Here is a 19,635-nt window from a genome sequence, read left to right on the forward strand (position 1 = left end):
AACAAAGGAAAGGGTTCTTTACAGTAAGGGCAGTTAAAATGTGGAATTCATTACCCTTGTAGACTGTGATGGCAGATACAATAGATTTGTTAAAAAAAAAAGGTTGGACATCTTTTTAGATGTGAAAGGTATACAAGGGATATACCAAATAAGTATACATGGGAAGGATGTTGATCCAGGGATTAATCCGATTGCCAATTCTTGGAGTCAGGAAGGAATTATTTTTTCCCCTTAATGGGTTTTTTTGTTTGCCTTCCTCTGGATCAATAAGTACGTATAGATATAGGATAAAGTATCTGTTGTCTAAATTTAGCATAGGTTGAACTTGATGGACCTACGTCTTTTTTCAACCTCATCTACTATGTAACTATGTAGCCTACAGTGTCACTCTTTACTTCTTATCCATTAAAACCTGGAGCCCTACAAGCGTATGCCTGCCGCATTACATAGCCTGGGTTACAGAAGTGCAGAGCAGTAACCCTACTCACAGACAGCTAAAGAAGAAAACTGGAGAACATGTGACCCCTGGTCAGATTCAATGTTTGTAAAGAAGCTGATATTACAGTGATGAGCTGTTTAAATAAAACATTTGTGTCTGCTGTGTGGGACTGGACTTTGAAATCTGAATGGTCCAATAAAAACAGTATAGAAGTGGTTACAAAGCTGAGTTAAATCAGGTAAACAGAGTTAACCCATCAGGTGCATCAGAAAATGCACTTCATTCAGGGTTTATTGCCATTAACCTTAATGCCACCAATCAAGTGCATGTTGTTGCTTATTGATACTTTATCCTCCATGTGGATGTCCCATTCAATCAGTCATTTATATATGATATCAGTATATCTGCTACATTTATTGTTTTTAATATGGACCAGTTCTTCATCTATATTTTTATGTTTATTCATACTGTGTCTTAGGACTGTATATAGTTTATATATGTCTCGCTAGTTGATATTGATTTTAACTGGTTTGCTTAAGACTGGATAGGCTTGTTACCCACCTCACCTGATGCTCATTAGTATCTTGTACAGGTGTTTGTGTTTACACTGCCTATATGTATGTTACTTTCACTACTGATGGATCACTCTTTGACAAAGGCCTGAGGGCTGAAACGTTAGAGGATCCATCAGCATCATACTGTTGTTCAATAAACTTTTTTAGTCACCACCTTAGCTGTCCTCTTTTGCTTTACGGCTGTGCTCCGCTCCTGTCTCCTGTTGGAGAGATTTCCTGGTTACAAAGCTGGTCTACGGCGGCTAATGGTCATTGTTCAGCGCAAGGAAAGTTCTACAGCGAGTTTCATCAGGTGCAGGTTCCTGGTTTAGGAGCTGATTCTATATCCGCGGAAGCAGCCGATCAGGGGATTTGGGCTGAAACCGTCCCGACAAATCAGCACTTTATTCTCTATGGTTGGATTATCTGAAGCCTGTACATCCACGCGATGTTTACACACGTTATTTGGGCACATGCGCCGGTTCAGGGTGTATGAAACATTGCAGGTGCACTTTTCTGTGCTGCAAATCCTATGGGTTTGATCCGATTTAAGGTTATAAATATATTTATTTCATATTAAGCATGTTAAACTGACTTAGTTTTCGTGGCCTCCTGGGTCTGCAGTGTATTATTGTGCCTGGCAGATTAGGGGGCAGGTCCCCCGCTGTGTCCCGGTTACAGCACTGCATATGTAACCTAAAACAATCTAATCTTTTATAGGGAACTTTCCGATGATCAGCGACGATTTGGTAAATTCGTATCATCTCCTGCTCTGTGTTTTGGACTTGGTGTATGGGAACGCACTGCAGTGTTCCAACCGCAGGGAGCTGATCAACCCCGGCTTCCCAGGTACGGAACATGTAAAGGGTCAGTCCCTCCTAGGGGCAAGTGTAGTAATGGCAGTGACATGTTTAAGGGGTCAGTCCCTCCTAGGAGCAACGTGTACTAATGGCAGTGACCTGGTTATGGGGTTAGTACCTCCTAGGGGCAAAGTGTACTAATGGAATGGCAGTGACATGGTTAAGGGGTCAGTCCCTCCTAGGGTCACAGGGTGATTGATTGTCCTTTTTTTAAACCAAAATCTGACACCTGTACGTATTTTTAAACCATTGTTGCAAAGTTGTTTTGTAAAGCCGATGAGCTGAGACTAGTGCTGATGTCGCTGTGTGATCAGTGAGGGTGGGCACGGCAGACATCCCTCTTCTCCTATCCTCTTATCTTTATAGCGTTTGCCCCAAGCGGCCGGCCTCCAATTTGCTGTGTTTGAGTTTTCCTATATCAGGGGTCCCCCACTGGTTTGGGGGGAAGGGGCGGTGATGGATGGTGTTGTCCTATAGAATCAGCCATGGTTCCCATACCTTGTAAAATGGGTTAGTCTTTTGATTTAAGTAGGCTGTGAGTTTTTCCATTTGCATCACCTCGTTAATTCTTTTTTTAATCATTCCCTTAGTGGGAGGGGTTATCTTCTTCCATGAGGCCGCAACCTCACATCTCTTCTCTGTAAGAATAAAGGAGATTCATTTCCTTACTGGTCGTCCGATTTCCTCGGTCGGTCTCCCAAGCAGGTAGGTCAGTGGATCAATAGGTATTTCGAGGGTCGTGACCTCTTTTATTAAATTTTGGACCGTAGTCCAGTATTTCTTAATTTCTGGACATGACCACCATATGTGTGCCATGTCCCCCTTTTGACCACAGCCTCTCCAACAAAGATCTGATGCCAGAGGGTAGATTCGTCGTAGTCTCACTGGAGTAAGATACCAATTGAAGAGTATCTTATAGATGTTCTCTTTTGTGGTAGTACAAGTCTTCCTCCTCAATGGGTATGTTCAGGTCGGCGGCCCATTTAAGCATATAATCATGCTCTACTGGGCCTTCCCCTGTTTCTAGCATCGAATAGATTTTTGATTCCCTTTTGGTCCGAATCGGGTTTACATAGTCTCTCGAATTGAGTAAGTGAGGAGAGCTCCAGGTTTGGAGATAGTTTTTGGACAAAGTGTCTGATTTGGAGGTATTTAAACGCGTCCAAATCTGGAATCTTATATTTGGTTCGCAGGTCCTGAAAGCTCAGGAGGCTCCCTAGGGATAGCACATCAGCCACTGTCTTAATCCCTTTCGCCTTTAGTTGATCAAATAGCCTTGACCTACATCCAGGGGGGAATGTGGGGTTATCAAATATTGGCGTAAGCTGCGTGCCAGGGGAAGTGAGCTTATATTTGAGTTTGGTTTTTAACCAGATCCCCCAGGTGTGTTTTGTCGTCCCTAATTTAAATTTTTGTGGGGGCATATCTCCTCTATTCATACTCCAAAGGCATGCCGGCAGAGAAGGCACTTCAGCATAATGTGTCTCTATTTTGAGCCAGCACCGAAGAGTTGGGTCCGAATTCCATAGTGCGGCTTGTTTTAGTTGGGCAGCCTGGTAATACTTGTGGATATCTGGGACTCCCATGCCCCCTCTCCCTCGTGGTGACAATAGCACTGATCTAGCTACTCTGGGTCTTTTTCCTTGCCAGATGAAGTGGAACATCCTGTTTTGGATGTTTTTAATTTCTGAGCCAGGGACATGGACCGGGAGCGTTTGGAAGTAGCATAGCACCCTGGGGAGTATATTCATTTTTATGGATATCATTCTTCCGATCCACGATATCTGATAACCTTCCCATTTGCTCAAATCCTTTTTGATTTTATCAAAGAGAGCTGGGTAGTTATGCTGATATAGTGATTGGTAGTCCTTCGATACATTCACTCCCAGGTATTTGATGTATGAGGGACTCCATTTATATGTAAAGTTTATTTTAAGTAATTTCACTTCTGGCTCTGTGAGGCTGAGATTGAGGGCCTCTGATTTTTCACTATTAATTTTGTATCCAGAAATATTGCCGAAGTCTTCCAGTTCTCTTTGGAGATTGGGAAGGGAAGTTTGGGGTTGGGTTAGGGTCAGAATAATATCGTCGGCGAATAGGGAGATTTTATAGTTTGTGTTTCCGATTGCTATGCCTTTGATATTTATATTATTTCGTATTTTAGCCGCCAGTGGTTCTATGGTGAGAGCAAAAAGGAGGGGGGACAAGGGGCACCCTTGTCTTGTACCGTTTTTTATTTGGAATCTCTCTGAGTTTCCGCCCGGTAGCCTGACTATTGCAGATGGGTTTTGGTACAGTGCCTGGACTCCCTCTAGAAATGTGTCTTTGAAGCCGAATTTTTCTAATGTTTTAGTTAGGAATAGCCAATCAATTCTGTCGAATGCCTTCTCTGCGTCTAAGCTCAGGAGCATTGCCTTGGAGTTTGTGAGGTGGACATGTTCAATTATGTTGAAGACTTTCCTGGTATTGTCCGAGGCATGACGTCCCAAGACAAACCCCACTTGATCAATGTCTATTAGTCTTGGCAGGGTAGGGTTCAATCTATTGGCCAAGATCTTACTGTATAATTTAAGATCGTTATTTAGGAGTGATATGGGCCTATAACTCCCGCATTGCGCAAGATCCTTCCCTTCTTTATGGATAATGGCGAGGTTTGCCAGTGACATTGACGAGGGGATAGGGTTCCCTTCCAGAAATGAATTGAATAGATTTAGAAGATGGCTAGTCAATATTGGGAGAAACCTTTTGTAGTATGCGTTGGACCGGCACTTTATTTTAATAAAACTGTTGGCCCTTTTATTTTCATATTATAAATGTTGTATAGCCCTTGCTAAATGAAGTCCTACGAGCTGTAATACCTTCAGGGTTTCCTACACTTTGACCAATGGGAACAATCATAACTATTTGTGTGTTCTTGGCAGGCCTCCCGGAGGACTTCACCAGTAAGGATTATAAGCCGCTGCCTGAGCCGCCCTGTATTATTGAGACGCTCTGCGGCCTCCATGATGGTTTGATACTAGAAGCCAAGGGCATCAAGGAACACTTCTGGAAGCCGTATATCCGAAAACTCTTCGACAAAAAGGTTTGACTTGGTCATGTAGACTGGAGGGAGCATGGACCTGGGGCTAAGGTACAGGTCTCTAAAACACATGGGTGTACGCTCGATCACCGCCTTCAACACTTAAAACCACTCTGTAGCCTATATTTGGCTAATCATCTTTAAACACATTACTGGCTCAGTTCCTGACCCACAGAGCTTACAATCTGTTGTTGACACCCAGGGCACGGGAACCCCATTCATTCACATGCTATTGGCCCCCGTGACACGGCAGCTTTAAACTTTGCAGAGAGACTGGCACGCTCTTTGGAGGTCTGTATCTTGGGAAGCAGGGGGTCCTCGGTAATGAAATTGAATAAATTCGTTAATGAAAACCCCCTGCTTCAAACCTATGTGAAAAATGTATTTAAATGTTTTTTTTTCAAAAATAACATGAATGGTTCCTTTACTTTGCAGACTGGAATCAAATTCACAACTGTTTTATTCCAAACCAAAACCACCAGCACTCTTCTCCTACTACTGTATGTAACTCCTGTTTGCTTTTGAGCATCAACAGCAGAGGTGTAGAGGAGCACAGCAGCGTTCCTTGGCAGCATGCCAGTTGGTGGATCGCCAAAATGAGGGTAACTCCAAGCAGGGATTAGTATTAAAAGAATACTTTAATGGTCAGTGCAAAGCAAAACAATGGTAGAAGCGCACCTACGCGTTTTGTCCGTAAAGGACTTTCTCAAGGTGTAAAGAGAGGTTCATAGATGCATCCTTATATCCATAGGCATTTTCGCGCCAAAATCGCGGCATTTGTGACGTCATCTCCATGCGACCGGTAGTCTGGTCGCCGCTATGACGCGCGCTTAACTACTTGCTCGCGCCCTTAATGGAGAAAGCGCACAAAGCGCCGTGATTGGCTGAAAAAGCCATAATGTTGAATGTGAAAACTTTAATCAAAAAAATGTGACAAATACATATGTTACACATAGAAAACTGATATAGACAAAACCAATGGATATAGGATTAAGCCTATCCCCTTAGAAGAGAAGGATAACAGACAGAATCAATCAATAACCCATTCACAAATAAGATTAAAATTATTAAAAATATATACTGAATATAAGAGCCAAGTTAGGGATAACTAGATCAGTGTCTGCAGTATTACATACAATACTAGATAATTAATGGTAAAGATTGACAAAGCTAATCCTTGGCAATATATAAAGTATATAGGTGGCAAATACTAAGGGAACTGGGAACCCTCATTCCCAATCTCAATGTATTGTTAGAGCTGGAGTCATACACTAGAGGTAGTATTGATAGACTGAATGTAACTTCTATTTTGGTATGTCACTGTACTAATAACATGTAATTATTTCTTTAGTTGAATCCAGCAAACAAATAGAAAAAGTGCACAGAAATGCTCCTGTTCAGTTATAGTATAAATAATTGAAAAAATTATTAACACAAAAGAACAGAGTACAATCTATTGAAGGGAACTATAAGACAAAACATATTGTAAAAATTAAATAAAAAGAATAATTAGGGAAAAAAAGGAATAAGGAAAAAGAGAAATACCGGATATGGATACCTAATATATATATCTTATATGTTTAACACCAATTGGTATTTGATATCCATATATAACCACTACTATTAAAAAAGTTTAAAAAGAACAAACAGTTGAACCCTTGATGATGCATAGTTAAACTTAGGTATGAGCATATATAATATAGAAACATCATGCCATAAATCTATAATCAATAGAAAAGAGCAAAAACGTAAACGTCTGTAAAGGAAACATCATCCTATGGTTATATATGATATTTGGAAAAGGAGAGTATAAGTATCCTAATCCACAAGTATTGAAGATAGATTGACCAGAATGATGATAAGCACTTCAGACTCATATATGTAATGATAAATTAGAAAAAGCAACTACAAATAGTATAACCATACAGAATGTAGCTACAAAAAAATCATAACTACAAAAAATTGTTGACTACAGAAAATGTGTGAGGTCCCAATCAGTGTTCATACCGTGAGGCACCCTGGTCCGTAATGTGAAGATCCAGAATGCCTCACGGCGATCCAACTGTAGGGTTCTGTTACCCCCTCGAATAGAGGGAGCAACTATTTCAATGCCTTGAAAAGAAAAATTAGTGGGACCCCCTCTATTACAACATGAAAAGTGCTTGGAGACAGGGTGACTGAGATCTCCTTTGGATATGAGCCTGAAGTGCTCCATCATCCTGGTCTTGAGACATCTTGTCGTACGACCTACGTATTGGCACCCGCACCCACACGTGATCAGATAGACAACAAAAGTTGAGTTGCAGTTGATAAACGTCTTATTGTTATAAATTGTTCTGTTCACGGTAGACGTAAAGGTATTACCTTGTACCAACTTTGGACAAATTTTACATTTGTTGCATTTGAATGTCCCTTTTGGTAGATTTGGGTGCTTTACATTTACTTTATTAAAGAGACTTGGTGAGAGGGTATTAGCTAGAGTTCTGGCCTTTTTAAAGACAACTCTTGGACCTGATGAGACTATTGGTTTTAACACAGGATCTAGACAGAGAACAGACCAATGCTTTTTTTAAATATTCCTTATCTGTTCTCCCTGTTTACTATAGGGGGTGATAAAGAGTGGGCAATCATCCAGGCTAGGCTTCCTAGGGGATCGCTGAAGCAGGTCTCTCCTATCCATAGCTGAGACCTCCCTAATTGTTTTAACCAGGTCATGGTGATTGTAGCCCCGTTTAATAAAGCGGTCATACAAATCTTTTACCTGGATATTAAAGGACTCATTGGTGGAACAATTGCGTCGGAGTCGTATTAGTTGGCCCTTTGGTATACTTCTAATTAGGGCTTTGGGGTGGCAGCTGTTAGCGCGTAAGAAGGTATTCCGAGAATTAGGTTTTCGGAATACATCAGTGTTGATTTTGAGTGAATTATTAACGTATAAATATAAATCTAGGTAGTGTATGTGATGATAATTGAAAGTGTATGTGAATTTAAGATTAAAGTGATTAGTATTGAGTGTGTTGATAAATAATAATAACGTAGTGACATCACCATCCCAAATAAACAGTAAGTCGTCAATGAAGCGACGGTAAAATAAAATGTGCTCCCTATAAATGTTCGCTTCTCCAAACACGTGGAGCGACTCCCACCAACCCATAAATAGGTTGGCGTATGAGGGGGCAAAACTTGTCCCCATGGCCGTTCCACGTGTCTGGAGATAGTGAACCCCATCAAACATAAAATAATTGTGAGTGAGTAAAAACCAAATAGAATCTATAATAAAAGCCGATTGTGCATGTGAAAGATCAGAACGATTGAGAAAGTGTCTAACAGCTGTCACCCCTTGTGAATGTGATATAACTGTATACAACGACGTGACGTCAAGAGTCACCCATATACAGTTCTTTTTCCATGTAATATTTTCAATTTGTTTAAGGAGGTCCCCGCTGTCGAGGATAAAGGAGGGTAACGAGCGGACCAGCGGTTGCAGAAAGGAATCCACATATCGTGAGACACCATCTCCCAAAGACCCAATACTAGATATAATAGGTCTCCCAGGAGGGGAGACTAATGATTTGTGGATCTTCGGGAGATGGTGAAACACGGCCGTGGTGGGAGTGGAGTTATAAAGAAATTCTTTTTCATTATCAGAGAGGACACACAGGATACGACCCTCATCAAGTAGATCCCTCAATTCCTTGAGAAACCTAGTTGTGGGGTCTGACTGCAGCACAGCATAGGAACAAGTATCACAGAGCTGGCGTAAAGCCTCCCTGTGATAGTCATCCCTATGCTGCACTACAACCGCTCCCCCCTTGTCAGCATTCTTGATAATAAGTGATGTGTTAGATTTTAAATCACTGAGTGCTCTTTTTTCACTCATCGTCAAATGGGTTTTACCTTTGACTCTCCAGCATTCGATTACTCTAGCAATAATTTGTCTATCTGATCACGTGTGGGTGCGGGTGCCAATACGTAGGTCGTACGACAAGATGTCTCAAGACCAGGATGATGGAGCACTTCAGGCTCATATCCAAAGGAGATCTCAGTCACCCTGTCTCCAAGCACTTTTCATGTTGTAATAGAGGGGGTCCCACTAATTTTTCTTTTCAAGGCATTGAAATAGTTGCTCCCTCTATTCGAGGGGGTAACAGAACCCTACAGTTGGATCGCCGTGAGGCATTCTGGATCTTCACATTACGGACCAGGGTGCCTCACGGTATGAACACTGATTGGGACCTCACACATTTTCTGTAGTCAACAATTTTTTGTAGTTATGATTTTTTTGTAGCTACATTCTGTATGGTTATACTATTTGTAGTTGCTTTTTCTAATTTATCATTACATATATGAGTCTGAAGTGCTTATCATCATTCTGGTCAATCTATCTTCAATACTTGTGGATTAGGATACTTATACTCTCCTTTTCCAAATATCATATATAACCATAGGATGATGTTTCCTTTACAGACGTTTACGTTTTTGCTCTTTTCTATTGATTATAGATTTATGGCATGATGTTTCTATATTATATATGCTCATACCTAAGTTTAACTATGCATCATCAAGGGTTCAACTGTTTGTTCTTTTTAAATTTTTTTAATAGTAGTGGTTATATATGGATATCAAATACCAATTGGTGTTAAACATATAAGATATATATATTAGGTATCCATATCCGGTATTTCTCTTTTTCCTTATTCCTTTTTTTCCCTAATTATTCTTTTTATTTAATTTTTACAATATGTTTTGTCTTATAGTTCCCTTCAATAGATTGTACTCTGTTCTTTTGTGTTAATAATTTTTTCAATTATTTATACTATAACTGAACAGGAGCATTTCTGTGCACTTTTTCTATTTGTTTGCTGGATTCAACTAAAGAAATAATTACATGTTATTAGTACAGTGACATACCAAAATAGAAGTTACATTCAGTCTATCAATACTACCTCTAGTGTATGACTCCAGCTCTAACAATACATTGAGATTGGGAATGAGGGTTCCCAGTTCCCTTAGTATTTGTCACCTATATACTTTATATATTGCCAAGGATTAGCTTTGTCAATCTTTACCATTAATTATCTAGTATTGTATGTAATACTGCAGACACTGATCTAGTTATCCCTAACTTGGCTCTTATATTCAGTATATATTTTTAATAATTTTAATCTTATTTGTGAATGGGTTATTGATTGATTCTGTCTGTTATCCTTCTCTTCTAAGGGGATAGGCTTAATCCTATATCCATTGGTTTTGTCTATATCAGTTTTCTATGTGTAACATATGTATTTGTCACATTTTTTTGATTAAAGTTTTCACATTCAACATTATGGCTTTTTCAGCCAATCACGGCGCTTTGTGCGCTTTCTCCATTAAGGGCGCGAGCAAGTAGTTAAGCGCGCGTCATAGCGGCGACCAGACTACCGGTCGCATGGAGATGACGTCACAAATGCCGCGATTTTGGCGCAAAAATGCCTATGGATATAAGGATGCATCTATGAACCTCTCTTTACACCTTGAGAAAGTCCTTTACGGACGAAACGCGTAGGTGCGCTCCTACCATTGTTTTGCTTTGCACTGACCATTAAAGTATTCTTTTAATACTAATCCCTGCTTGGAGTTACCCTCATTTTGGCGATCCACCAACTGGCATGCTGCCAAGGAACGCTGCTGTGCTCCTCTACACCTCTGCTGTTTATGTTTACCCTGAGAGGACTGCACGCAGGAACGGATCCACGCATCAAGGACACCACTAAGGGAGGTAAAGGGCCTAGGCCCATTATTATTTTACCCTCCAGTGCTGGACTGATTGAGTTATTTCCCCAGGGTGTAGTACACCATCAATAGGAGACCTATTTTGGGGTACACGCGTGGGAACCACCAGGCCTCTGGTTTCACACCCTGGGATGTTATGGATTATACTCTATGTCCCTAAACCTGGATCCACTATGGTATAAGGAATTATCAGTACAATAATGAGCTATCTATGGTGATGCACCATAAACACCATTTACCTGCTTTTGAGCATCCTAGGGCACTCAAAATGTGTTACTTGGGATCCAACAGCTGCATAACAGCCCCATAAAAGACATTCTAAAGCAATTTGGGAATGGAAAGGCGTGACCTAAATGCACTATGCTATTGTTGTTAGCATTGTTAACAATACTGTTATCAACGTGTAAAAATGAACACTCGTACGGCTAATCCTGTCTTCCAGGTACTAAAGGGAAAAGAGGAATATCTCACGGGTTTTCTGGACTCCTGCAACTTTGCAGAAAGCGTGTAAGTGAATTTGGTAAATTTAGCCTCTGATGTTCTTGTTTCTCTCCCGAAAAAGAGAAACACCACAGGAGGGTGAGGGGGGGGGGGGGGGTGGTGGTGGTGGATATGAGAGAGAGGGGACATGAACGGTACAAACCCCTCGCCCTGTGTTTGCAGGAAAGCAGTGAACAAGGCGTACGAAGGGTACGTGCTGTCGGTCGGGAGCCTGGATGAGCGGGTCTTCCTAGAGGACGCGGACGAAGAGGTCGGAAGTTTAAGCCGCTGTCTGAATCGAGCTTCAGCGATGGAGTCGGCGGAGCGAGTCGCAGTGACCTATAACCTGCAGCAGAACTTTGACAAGGTGAGTGTAGCAAGCCCGTCCCTGTTAGCTGTCAGGGGCGCCAGGAAGGCGTTTTTCCACATCCCGCTGCAGGCCACTTTGGGAGAGAGAGGGGGGCTTTAAAATGTGACTTGTTTTTTGGGGGTTGAATTTAGGTGGGTTTTTACGTAACTTTCCCCCCCCATCTGCAGTTGAAATCGCTGCGTATCTCCACGCCACTCACTGGCCTGAAATACATAAAGGAGAGCAGCGGCTACAGTACGCCGGTGTCCTCCGCCACACACAGCGTCAGCCGGCTGTTTTCCATTCTGACTGGGCACAAACCTGCCCCCAGTGAGAGACTGCTCCAGATACTGAGGTGTGTGTGTGTCTCTCCGTAGTGAGCTGAAATGTTGATCTGTTTGAATAAACTTTTCCTATCTTCTATACCAAAATCTTGTGTGCGTGCTCTCTACCTGTGTGTGTGTGTGTGTATCTATATCTATCTATATCCTATCCTTTGACTAATATGCCTTATTACATACTGTAGGGGATACTATGTTCTAGATCAGTGGTTTTCATTCGGTTCCTAAGACATCCCTAAAGGGTTCCCTACAAATTTCAGGTCATATGAAAATGGTACCAAATACAGAAGAATTTATAATACATCTGATCTCAGACACGCTATTTTAGAGGGTTGGGGTTCCTTACAATGCATCTGATCTCAGACGCGCTATTAGAGAGGGTTGGGGTTCCTTACAATGCATCTGATCTCAGACGCGCTATTAGAGAGGGTTGGGGTTCCTTACAATGCATCTGATCTCAGACGCGCTATTAGAGAGGGTTGGGGTTCCTTACAATGAATGTGATCTCAGACGCGCTATTAGAGTGGGTTGGGGTCCTTTACAATGTATCTAATCTCAGACGCGCTATTAGAGAGGGTTGGGGTTCCATAGAATTTCACAATGTAATTATAGGGTTCCTTAACAACAACAAAAAAGTTGTGCACCACTGATCTATATTTGATACTAAAACATCGCCCTTGTGAACTATTGTATGTATTTCCATTATGTATGTATTGCACATATGTTGAGATGATTTTGTATTGACACTGGGCCAAGTTGTATGATTGTTTTATGTTGTATGTTTAACACTTTGTAATTGGTTATTAATATTACAATGACTCGGCTGCCCTGAGAAACTGCTAATAACTTGGGATATTTGTAGTTATTCCGCATGTTTTGAGTGTATCGCTATAAAGATTCTGTGGTGTTTTAATCTCGCTCCCGTAGAGCATGCGCCAGGAACCCCACGCTGGCCATTTCCAGGCGTCTGAAAGAAATGTACGATCGTTACTGTCAGCACACGCAGCCCGAGGAAGAAGAGAGTAATTACTGCAGAGGTCCGGAAATCCTTAGTTGCGAGGAGAGGTTACCCATTTTGCTGCTAGAGGCGTAGTCGATGCATTATCGCTTAATTTTACTTTGCGCTCACTTTCTCTCTTGTACGGATTTGGTGCAATGGCAAAAAAAACTTAACTTGCACCGATCCCATAGTCCTCTAGGTCCGCCCTTGGTAATATGTATACCACAAGATGGGGGGTTTCCTATTGCCTTTATAATGCAAGCGCTGTTATGTTCTTACTGAATACAATGTCCTACATTCTTCCACTCGCATGGGCAGATGTCTGGAGGCCCGCGCATCAGCTCTACTGAGTGCGCTAACCTAGAGATGGGGCGTATGTGTCGAAATTCAGTTTGTTTGTTTTTATAATTCGGGGGAAATGTAAAAATTTGTGAATATTCAAATCTTTTTGCAAATATTCTCTCAATTGGATTCATTCTTTTTATTTATTTATATATATATATATATATATATATATATATATATATATATTTTATATATATAAAATTTAATATTTTTTAATTTTCTACATGTTACTGCTTTGCTGGGGGGCAGCGACTTTATGAGAACGCCAACAACAATACAAAAAAGTAAATGGCCTTTTTTGTGGCAAATTTGAAGTTTGGCAAAAAATTCCTCCTTCTGCCTCCAAGCCCATTGGGGCGGATGGAATTACCATGCGGGTTAAACTGCTTCGGCTCTGTGACTATGCCACATCGGCCGGGAGTTATCGTGGGGCGGGGTGTCGGGCCAGTCCGGAGGTGGCTGGTACCAGCAGACCGACGGGGAAAACCTTAATCGTATCACTGTATTGACCGTCAGAATGACACCGTTGCCTAAGTTATTTTCTGGTGCTGGATAGCACTTGTACAGCCCTCGTACAGCCCTCGTATAGCTACTCGTATAGCCCCTCGGATGGGCCAGCACATGTCTTCTTGCATAGTAAATATGACTCGTTTACATTTCTTTTTTTGCAGACATTGCAACCAAGTATTTCCGACTTGCGGAAGTGTTATATTACAAAGTACTGGAATCTATTATTGAGGGTGAGAAGAAACGGCTGGGAGACACAGATCTGTCTGTAAGTTACAAATACGTGTGTGTGTGTGGGGGGGGGGGTGTATGTCTGGGGTTGTGTGTGTGTATGTGTGGGGGTTAGTGTGTGTCTATGTATGTGTGGGGTTGGGTGTGTGTGTATATATGTGTGGGTGGGGTGCGTGTGTATGTGTGTAGGGGTGCGGATGGGTGTGCGTGTATGTGTGGGGGTGGGGGGTTGTATGTGTGTGTGTGGGGGTTTGTGTATGGGTGGGGCTGTGTGTGTATATGGGTGGGGGTGGGTATATGTGTGTGTATGTATGGGTGGGTCTACGTGTGTGTGTGGTTTCATTGGCAACGATGTATCTCCAATGTATTGTTTTTTTGTTTTTCCTTTGGTGTGTGTGTCTTTCTTTAATTATTATTCTATAGCACAGACGGCGCATGTAGCGTTGTACAATTTTGCATGCACATGTCCCTGCCCTGAAGAGCTTACAATTTAATTTGGGTGACTGACAGGAGATGAAATGTCTTGCCCAAGATCACAACGTGTTGGATATTTAAAGCAGGAATTCTCCTACTCGTTTCCAATCCTATAACCCAGCGATTCCCGACCGTTATTACACTGTGCTCCCCTGCTGGGAAATATTTTCCCCTGAATACCTAATTAATAAACCTTATTGCCGACCCCTCAGACTATCGCTAACACTGTGTGACCGATCCCCGGCAGTATAGTGTCCTGAGCTTGTGGGGGGAATAATCCCCCAAGCTGCCCCTCAATGTGTGCAGGCAGCATGGGGGGTACAGCTGTCACTCACTGCCGAAGCTTACAAAGTCACGTCCCACAATTCCTTGCTGCTGTGGATGCAAATCATTGTGGGGAGAGACTTGGGAAGCTCCTGCTGTAAGTGACAGCGATACCACCCATGATGAGGTGCAGTTTGGGGTCTTATGAAGTGCGCACACGGTCTCAGGACCCCGCTATACTGCCTGGGAGCCGCCACTACAGTTTAGTTTTGGCATCCTCGAATCCGTCTGGGGAATCGCTGCTATAAAGAGAAGAAAAAGAAGAGGGTGAGAGACAGGTTAGTTGGGGGAAATTTCTGCTTTAAAGTTCTATATGCCTCTAGATAATTTTAGTTTCCTTGTATCTTCCTGACGTTTATATTGGAGTCCGATATCCAGAGCGTCTGAGTCATCAATGACATCACTAAGATGACAGCATAGAAACCCTGTTCTCCTTTTATTTCCACGTTTGTAACTTCAATACACTTCTAAGAAAAAGTTTTAAAATTAAGTAGTTTTTTTGATGTTAGGTTTCAGGAGCAGTAAATGGGCCAGGAGTGGACAACTCCATTCTTCAAGGGCCACCAACGGGTCAAGTGTTCAGGATATCCCTGCTTCAGCACAGGTGGCTCCAGAGCCCCTGATGGAGCCACCTGTGCTGAAGCAGGGATATCCTGCAAATCGGACCCGTTGGTGGCCCTTGAGGACTGGAGTTGGCCTCGCCTGACCTAATGGAGATGATGTATCGTTTCCTTCCATAGGGAACACCTAATGTGAATGATGCCATATTCCCCTTGTGGGTATCTGCCGCTTCCGTGCTACATGTTGCCTTGGGTTCTGTTTGCAGGGGATTCTGGAGCAAGACGTGTTTCACAGGTCCCTGCTGTCTTGCTGCCTTGAAATTACAACTTTTTCCTACAAGCCTCCGGGGAACTTTCCTCACGTCATTGACATGTTTGAGGTGGCACCGTATCATTTTTATAAGGTACGTGCGCGCCTCGCCATTGTGAAGCAACCCAGTTACTGGCAGGGAATGGGTTAACGGACAAAGCACATAAGGGGGCTCGTATCTCCTTGCTCTGTTTCTCCGACTATTTTGTTATATGGCAAATTGATAAAAACAAAATGGCGGCTTCTAAACCAATGTTAAAGCACAATCCAATTTGTTGCAAAATGTTGGTCTCTGTGCCACCATCTTTCCTCCTCCCATGAAAGGGTCAGTCCCTGCTAAGGGCAAATTGAACCAATGGCAGCTACTGGGCGCTTTACCCCTTCACTGCCCGTTGCCATATTTTTTATTCGTGGCTGTTCGCCAGCACTGCGGGGGGCCAAGTTTTCCTCCTCTTCCTCCTCTTTCTCTTCACTTCCGGTACAGCCGCTGGAACTACGGAAACAATCACGGGATTGCTCCGAAGGGTGGTCACGGGATCCGTCCATGCCGAATGGGTGCGTGGCCATGTAAGCGGCAGGACACTCTGCCACTGAGGGGGTTAAATCACCCTGCAGGGGAAACAAAACAGCTGCCAGATCTCTGGCCAATAGGAAGCCACTGATGTCTCTGCTTTCTGTTGTCCGGCCGTTTAAATCCCCTTTTAGAACTAGGAAGTTAATGCCGGTAACTTCACTGGTCAGTATTCCAGAAACCAGGGGGTCCCCAGAGTTCATCCAGACCCATCTTCTCTTCTATCCGAAAACAAATAAATTACCAGATAACATTACCAGATAGACCCAACGAAAACATTTGGACCAGCAGGCATAAGCTTGTAGGGGTCCCATGTTGAAATAGACAAGGAGCAAAGAGTGACAAACTGTGTTCTCATTTGCATGTCATTACCCAGAATCCCCGGCTGCAGTGGAAGCGCTGTATGCTAAGAGATAATGGGGAAGGGCAGGGTTGCAGACCTGTCTGAGACGTGGGAATGTGCTCACACGTGGGATTTGTATTTGCTATTTGTAATGTCAGAATCTGGAGATGAACATGTTTATTTGTAACGAGCAGGACGTGTTTAAAGGCTAAAACCCCAACATTAAACGAGTTAAACTCACGTAGGCTTCACGGGGGGATTGTGTTAATTGATGCGGTCTTAAAATACAAATGCTTCTTTTTCCCAAAGAAGAATTTTACATGGGGCCCTATAAGCTTATGCCTGCCGCATCACTGTGTGCTCATTTGCATATCATTACCCAGAATCCATGGCAGCAGTGGAAGCACTGTATGCTAAGAGATAATGGGGAAAGGCATCGTTGCAGACCTGTCTGAGGCCGAGGCCCCGCTGCATCCGGCGACCGCGTGCACGTTACTCACAATCTCCCGATAGCCTCCAGAGCCGGTCCCAGTCCCTCCTCACTGCACAGCTGACTACGTGCTGTGACGCGTCAGCCTGCCGGAGCTACCAGCTACTTCTGTTTTGCGGTGCTGACGCGTCACGTGGTGCACGCGTCAGGGAATGAGAGGAGGAGGAAGGAGCTACGGGAGGGAGGCGGCTTGGGAGGGAAGTCTGTGAGGCAGCCGTGCATGGCTCTCCCTCCCTCCAAAAGGTAGGCACAGCGCGGGTGTGGGGGGCGAGGTCCTCGGACACTCCCGACTTGTGTTAAAAACGTGCTGCTGGAAAAGGATGTTCTTCAGTATTTTCCAGGCAAAAGCAAGAGGTCCAGAACCATTAGCAGGATGTGGGAATAAACTTCTGCTTTATTATTTATTTCAATGCCCTAAATAGTATTTGCTGGGAGCTGTATGTATTGTGGGCGGTATGAGTCACCAGATTCCCCTCCTCCCTGACACACGACATGGCCGCGTCCCCCCTCGTCATTGCCCCTGCCCACCCGACCCATTTGGCAACGCCCCCCCCCCCCCCAGTGCGCAACACAGTTCACTGCAGACTGCAAATCGTGGTGCAGTGATTTGCACGCGCTGCCGGCAAGCAAGCTTGCCGTGCGGTCGCGTGCAGCGGGGCCTTAGCCTGAGACGTGTGATTGCACTCACAAGTGGGGTTGTTATTTGCTAACACAAAACAAATAAATGAAGAAATACTTATTGGAAGATAACACATTCTGCTACAATAAAGTGACAGTAACCCTATGCTAGTGAGATGTAGAACAGCTGTTGTGTTTGCGTATAATTAGCTTTGCGGATACACGTTAACCTCGGGGAACATGCCGTCCATTCCTGTTTTAGGTAACGTCCCGTTATGAGCCCGGATTTCCCGGAGCTTTGTGTATCTGGGCCTTAGATTATGAGATTTGTAGAATGGTGTTACAAGATTCATTATGCAGCGGAGCCGTCTCCAAATGAAAGGTGCTACAATCTCATCTAGCACAGGGAAGCTGTTTGACGGCGTATTGACCAGGGGCCTATGACGTTGATGTTGGCTCGCGCTGTTTAAATGTTTACATTGGTAGCAGACTTATCGGCTTTTCTAAAACCCTGCAAGTTTAGAGAAAGGTAAACAGTCATAGGGCAATTGTAACCTTATACCAGCAAAAGTGAACCTCGTGAGCACCAGCTGGGCTTTGCAGGTCTCGCTGGCCCTCAAGGAGTTAAAAATATGTACATAGACACATACGTGAACCTCGTTCACATCTGTGAGGCTCACACTTCGAAGCCAGTGATTGATACTGGCATCAGCAGGACCGCAACTGCACAGCGCTAAGACTGCTGTGCCGGGCCCGCTATCGGCTGCCTGGGTGGCTCTCTACAACACGGTCCTCCATCCTCCTCACTCCCACTCAACAACATGTAGGCCCAGTCTACCACTGCCCCCGCCACACAAACGCATCAGCACACCTCCGCCCACCCTCCCCCCCCCCCGGAACAACTCTGAGTCCGGGGGAGCTGTGGACAGCCTTGGGCATCCGCAGAGGGAGCTAACACAATGCCCTCTTTTGTATATCCATGGCAGGTGATCGAGGTGTTTATTAGAGCAGAGGACGGCCTTGGCCGGGAGGTGGTAAAGCATCTCAACCACATCGAGGAACAGATTTTGGAGAGCATGGCCTGGAAGCGGGACTCCCCCTTGTGGGACAGGATTAAAGAGAATGACGGCAAAGTCCCAACCTGCGAAGAGGTACATGGCCAAAAAATGTGTCTGCTGACTGTCTGAGGTGAAGTCTTTTTGAAGTTAGGGCTTGGTGACACAGCAGGTGTCTCACTCAGAAGCTTTCACATATGAAGGGCTCTTATTGGCCTGGACTGTTGTAGATAGGGGTGTCAGTCCGGGCAAAGGTATCCTAGATAGGGGCGTGAGACCGGGCAAAGGTATTCTAGATAGGGGCTTCATAGAGGGCAAAGGTATCCTAGATAGGGGCTTCATAGAGGGCAAAGGTATCCTAGATAGGGGCTTCATAGAGGGCAAAGGTATCCTAGATAGGGGCGTCAGACCGGGCAAAGGTATCCTAGATAGGGTTACAAAAAACCAGAGTATAAGTGCGCTACTACAATTTAACACTCTTACACACCACCCCAGTGAAAGTGATGTAATCAAGGTGATAATGTAAATATAAAATACTTAGTGAAAATCACGAGAGCGTCTGCAGCTGTAGAGCGGGGGTGGCTCAGACCCCCCGAGCTAGCAATGTAGAAAAGAGTGCAGCGCACCGCGATCCAAATGAAGAACAGGTCTGGCCAAAAATTGTATCTTTAATGAGGAATCATAAAAGCAAGGGATGCAACCCTTCTACGCGTTTCGTGTCTGGCACTTTATCAAGCTAGTACAGAAAAAAACACAAAAAAACACAAAAAAACAGCGCACAACGCCCATAGTGTATTAAAAATATATAATGTGAGGCACAATAAACGGTAAGTAAACTGCATACATCAAGGATGAATTAATTAAGCATTTCAGGGGACAAATTACCCAAGCACCAACCAGCCGACTCGTCTCTACTCAGATGTCATCTGGTAT

The 19,635-nt window shown here is 43.6% G+C and overlaps 1 protein-coding gene across 7 annotated transcripts in view; it reads left to right on the forward strand.

The window, feature by feature from the left end:
* The window catches only part of RBL2 (RB transcriptional corepressor like 2), a 162,006-nt gene that overhangs the window by 49,546 nt on the left and 92,825 nt on the right, over positions 1 to 19,635 (forward strand). For 6 of the 7 annotated variants that reach the window (XR_012789210.1, XR_012789211.1, XR_012789213.1 and 3 more), the window contains 9 exons: positions 1,714 to 1,842; positions 4,775 to 4,935; positions 11,147 to 11,211; positions 11,368 to 11,551; positions 11,722 to 11,888; positions 12,802 to 12,911; positions 13,891 to 13,994; positions 15,582 to 15,719; positions 18,634 to 18,798. Coding sequence is in view for 3 of the 7 variants with exons in the window: in XM_075577156.1 (XP_075433271.1) it covers positions 1,714 to 1,842; positions 4,775 to 4,935; positions 11,147 to 11,211; positions 11,368 to 11,551; positions 11,722 to 11,888; positions 12,802 to 12,911; positions 13,891 to 13,994; positions 15,582 to 15,719; positions 18,634 to 18,798 (1,223 nt within the window). In the remaining 4 variants the exon portion in view is untranslated. The remainder of the gene's footprint in view (positions 1 to 1,713; positions 1,843 to 4,774; positions 4,936 to 11,146; positions 11,212 to 11,367; positions 11,552 to 11,721; positions 11,889 to 12,801; positions 12,912 to 13,890; positions 13,995 to 15,581; positions 15,720 to 18,633; positions 18,799 to 19,635) is intronic. The other variant, XM_075577157.1, reaches the window with a different exon arrangement.

This window comes from Ascaphus truei, chromosome 19 (genome assembly GCF_040206685.1).
Source record: "Ascaphus truei isolate aAscTru1 chromosome 19, aAscTru1.hap1, whole genome shotgun sequence".
NCBI classification, from domain to species: Eukaryota; Metazoa; Chordata; class Amphibia; order Anura; family Ascaphidae; genus Ascaphus; species Ascaphus truei.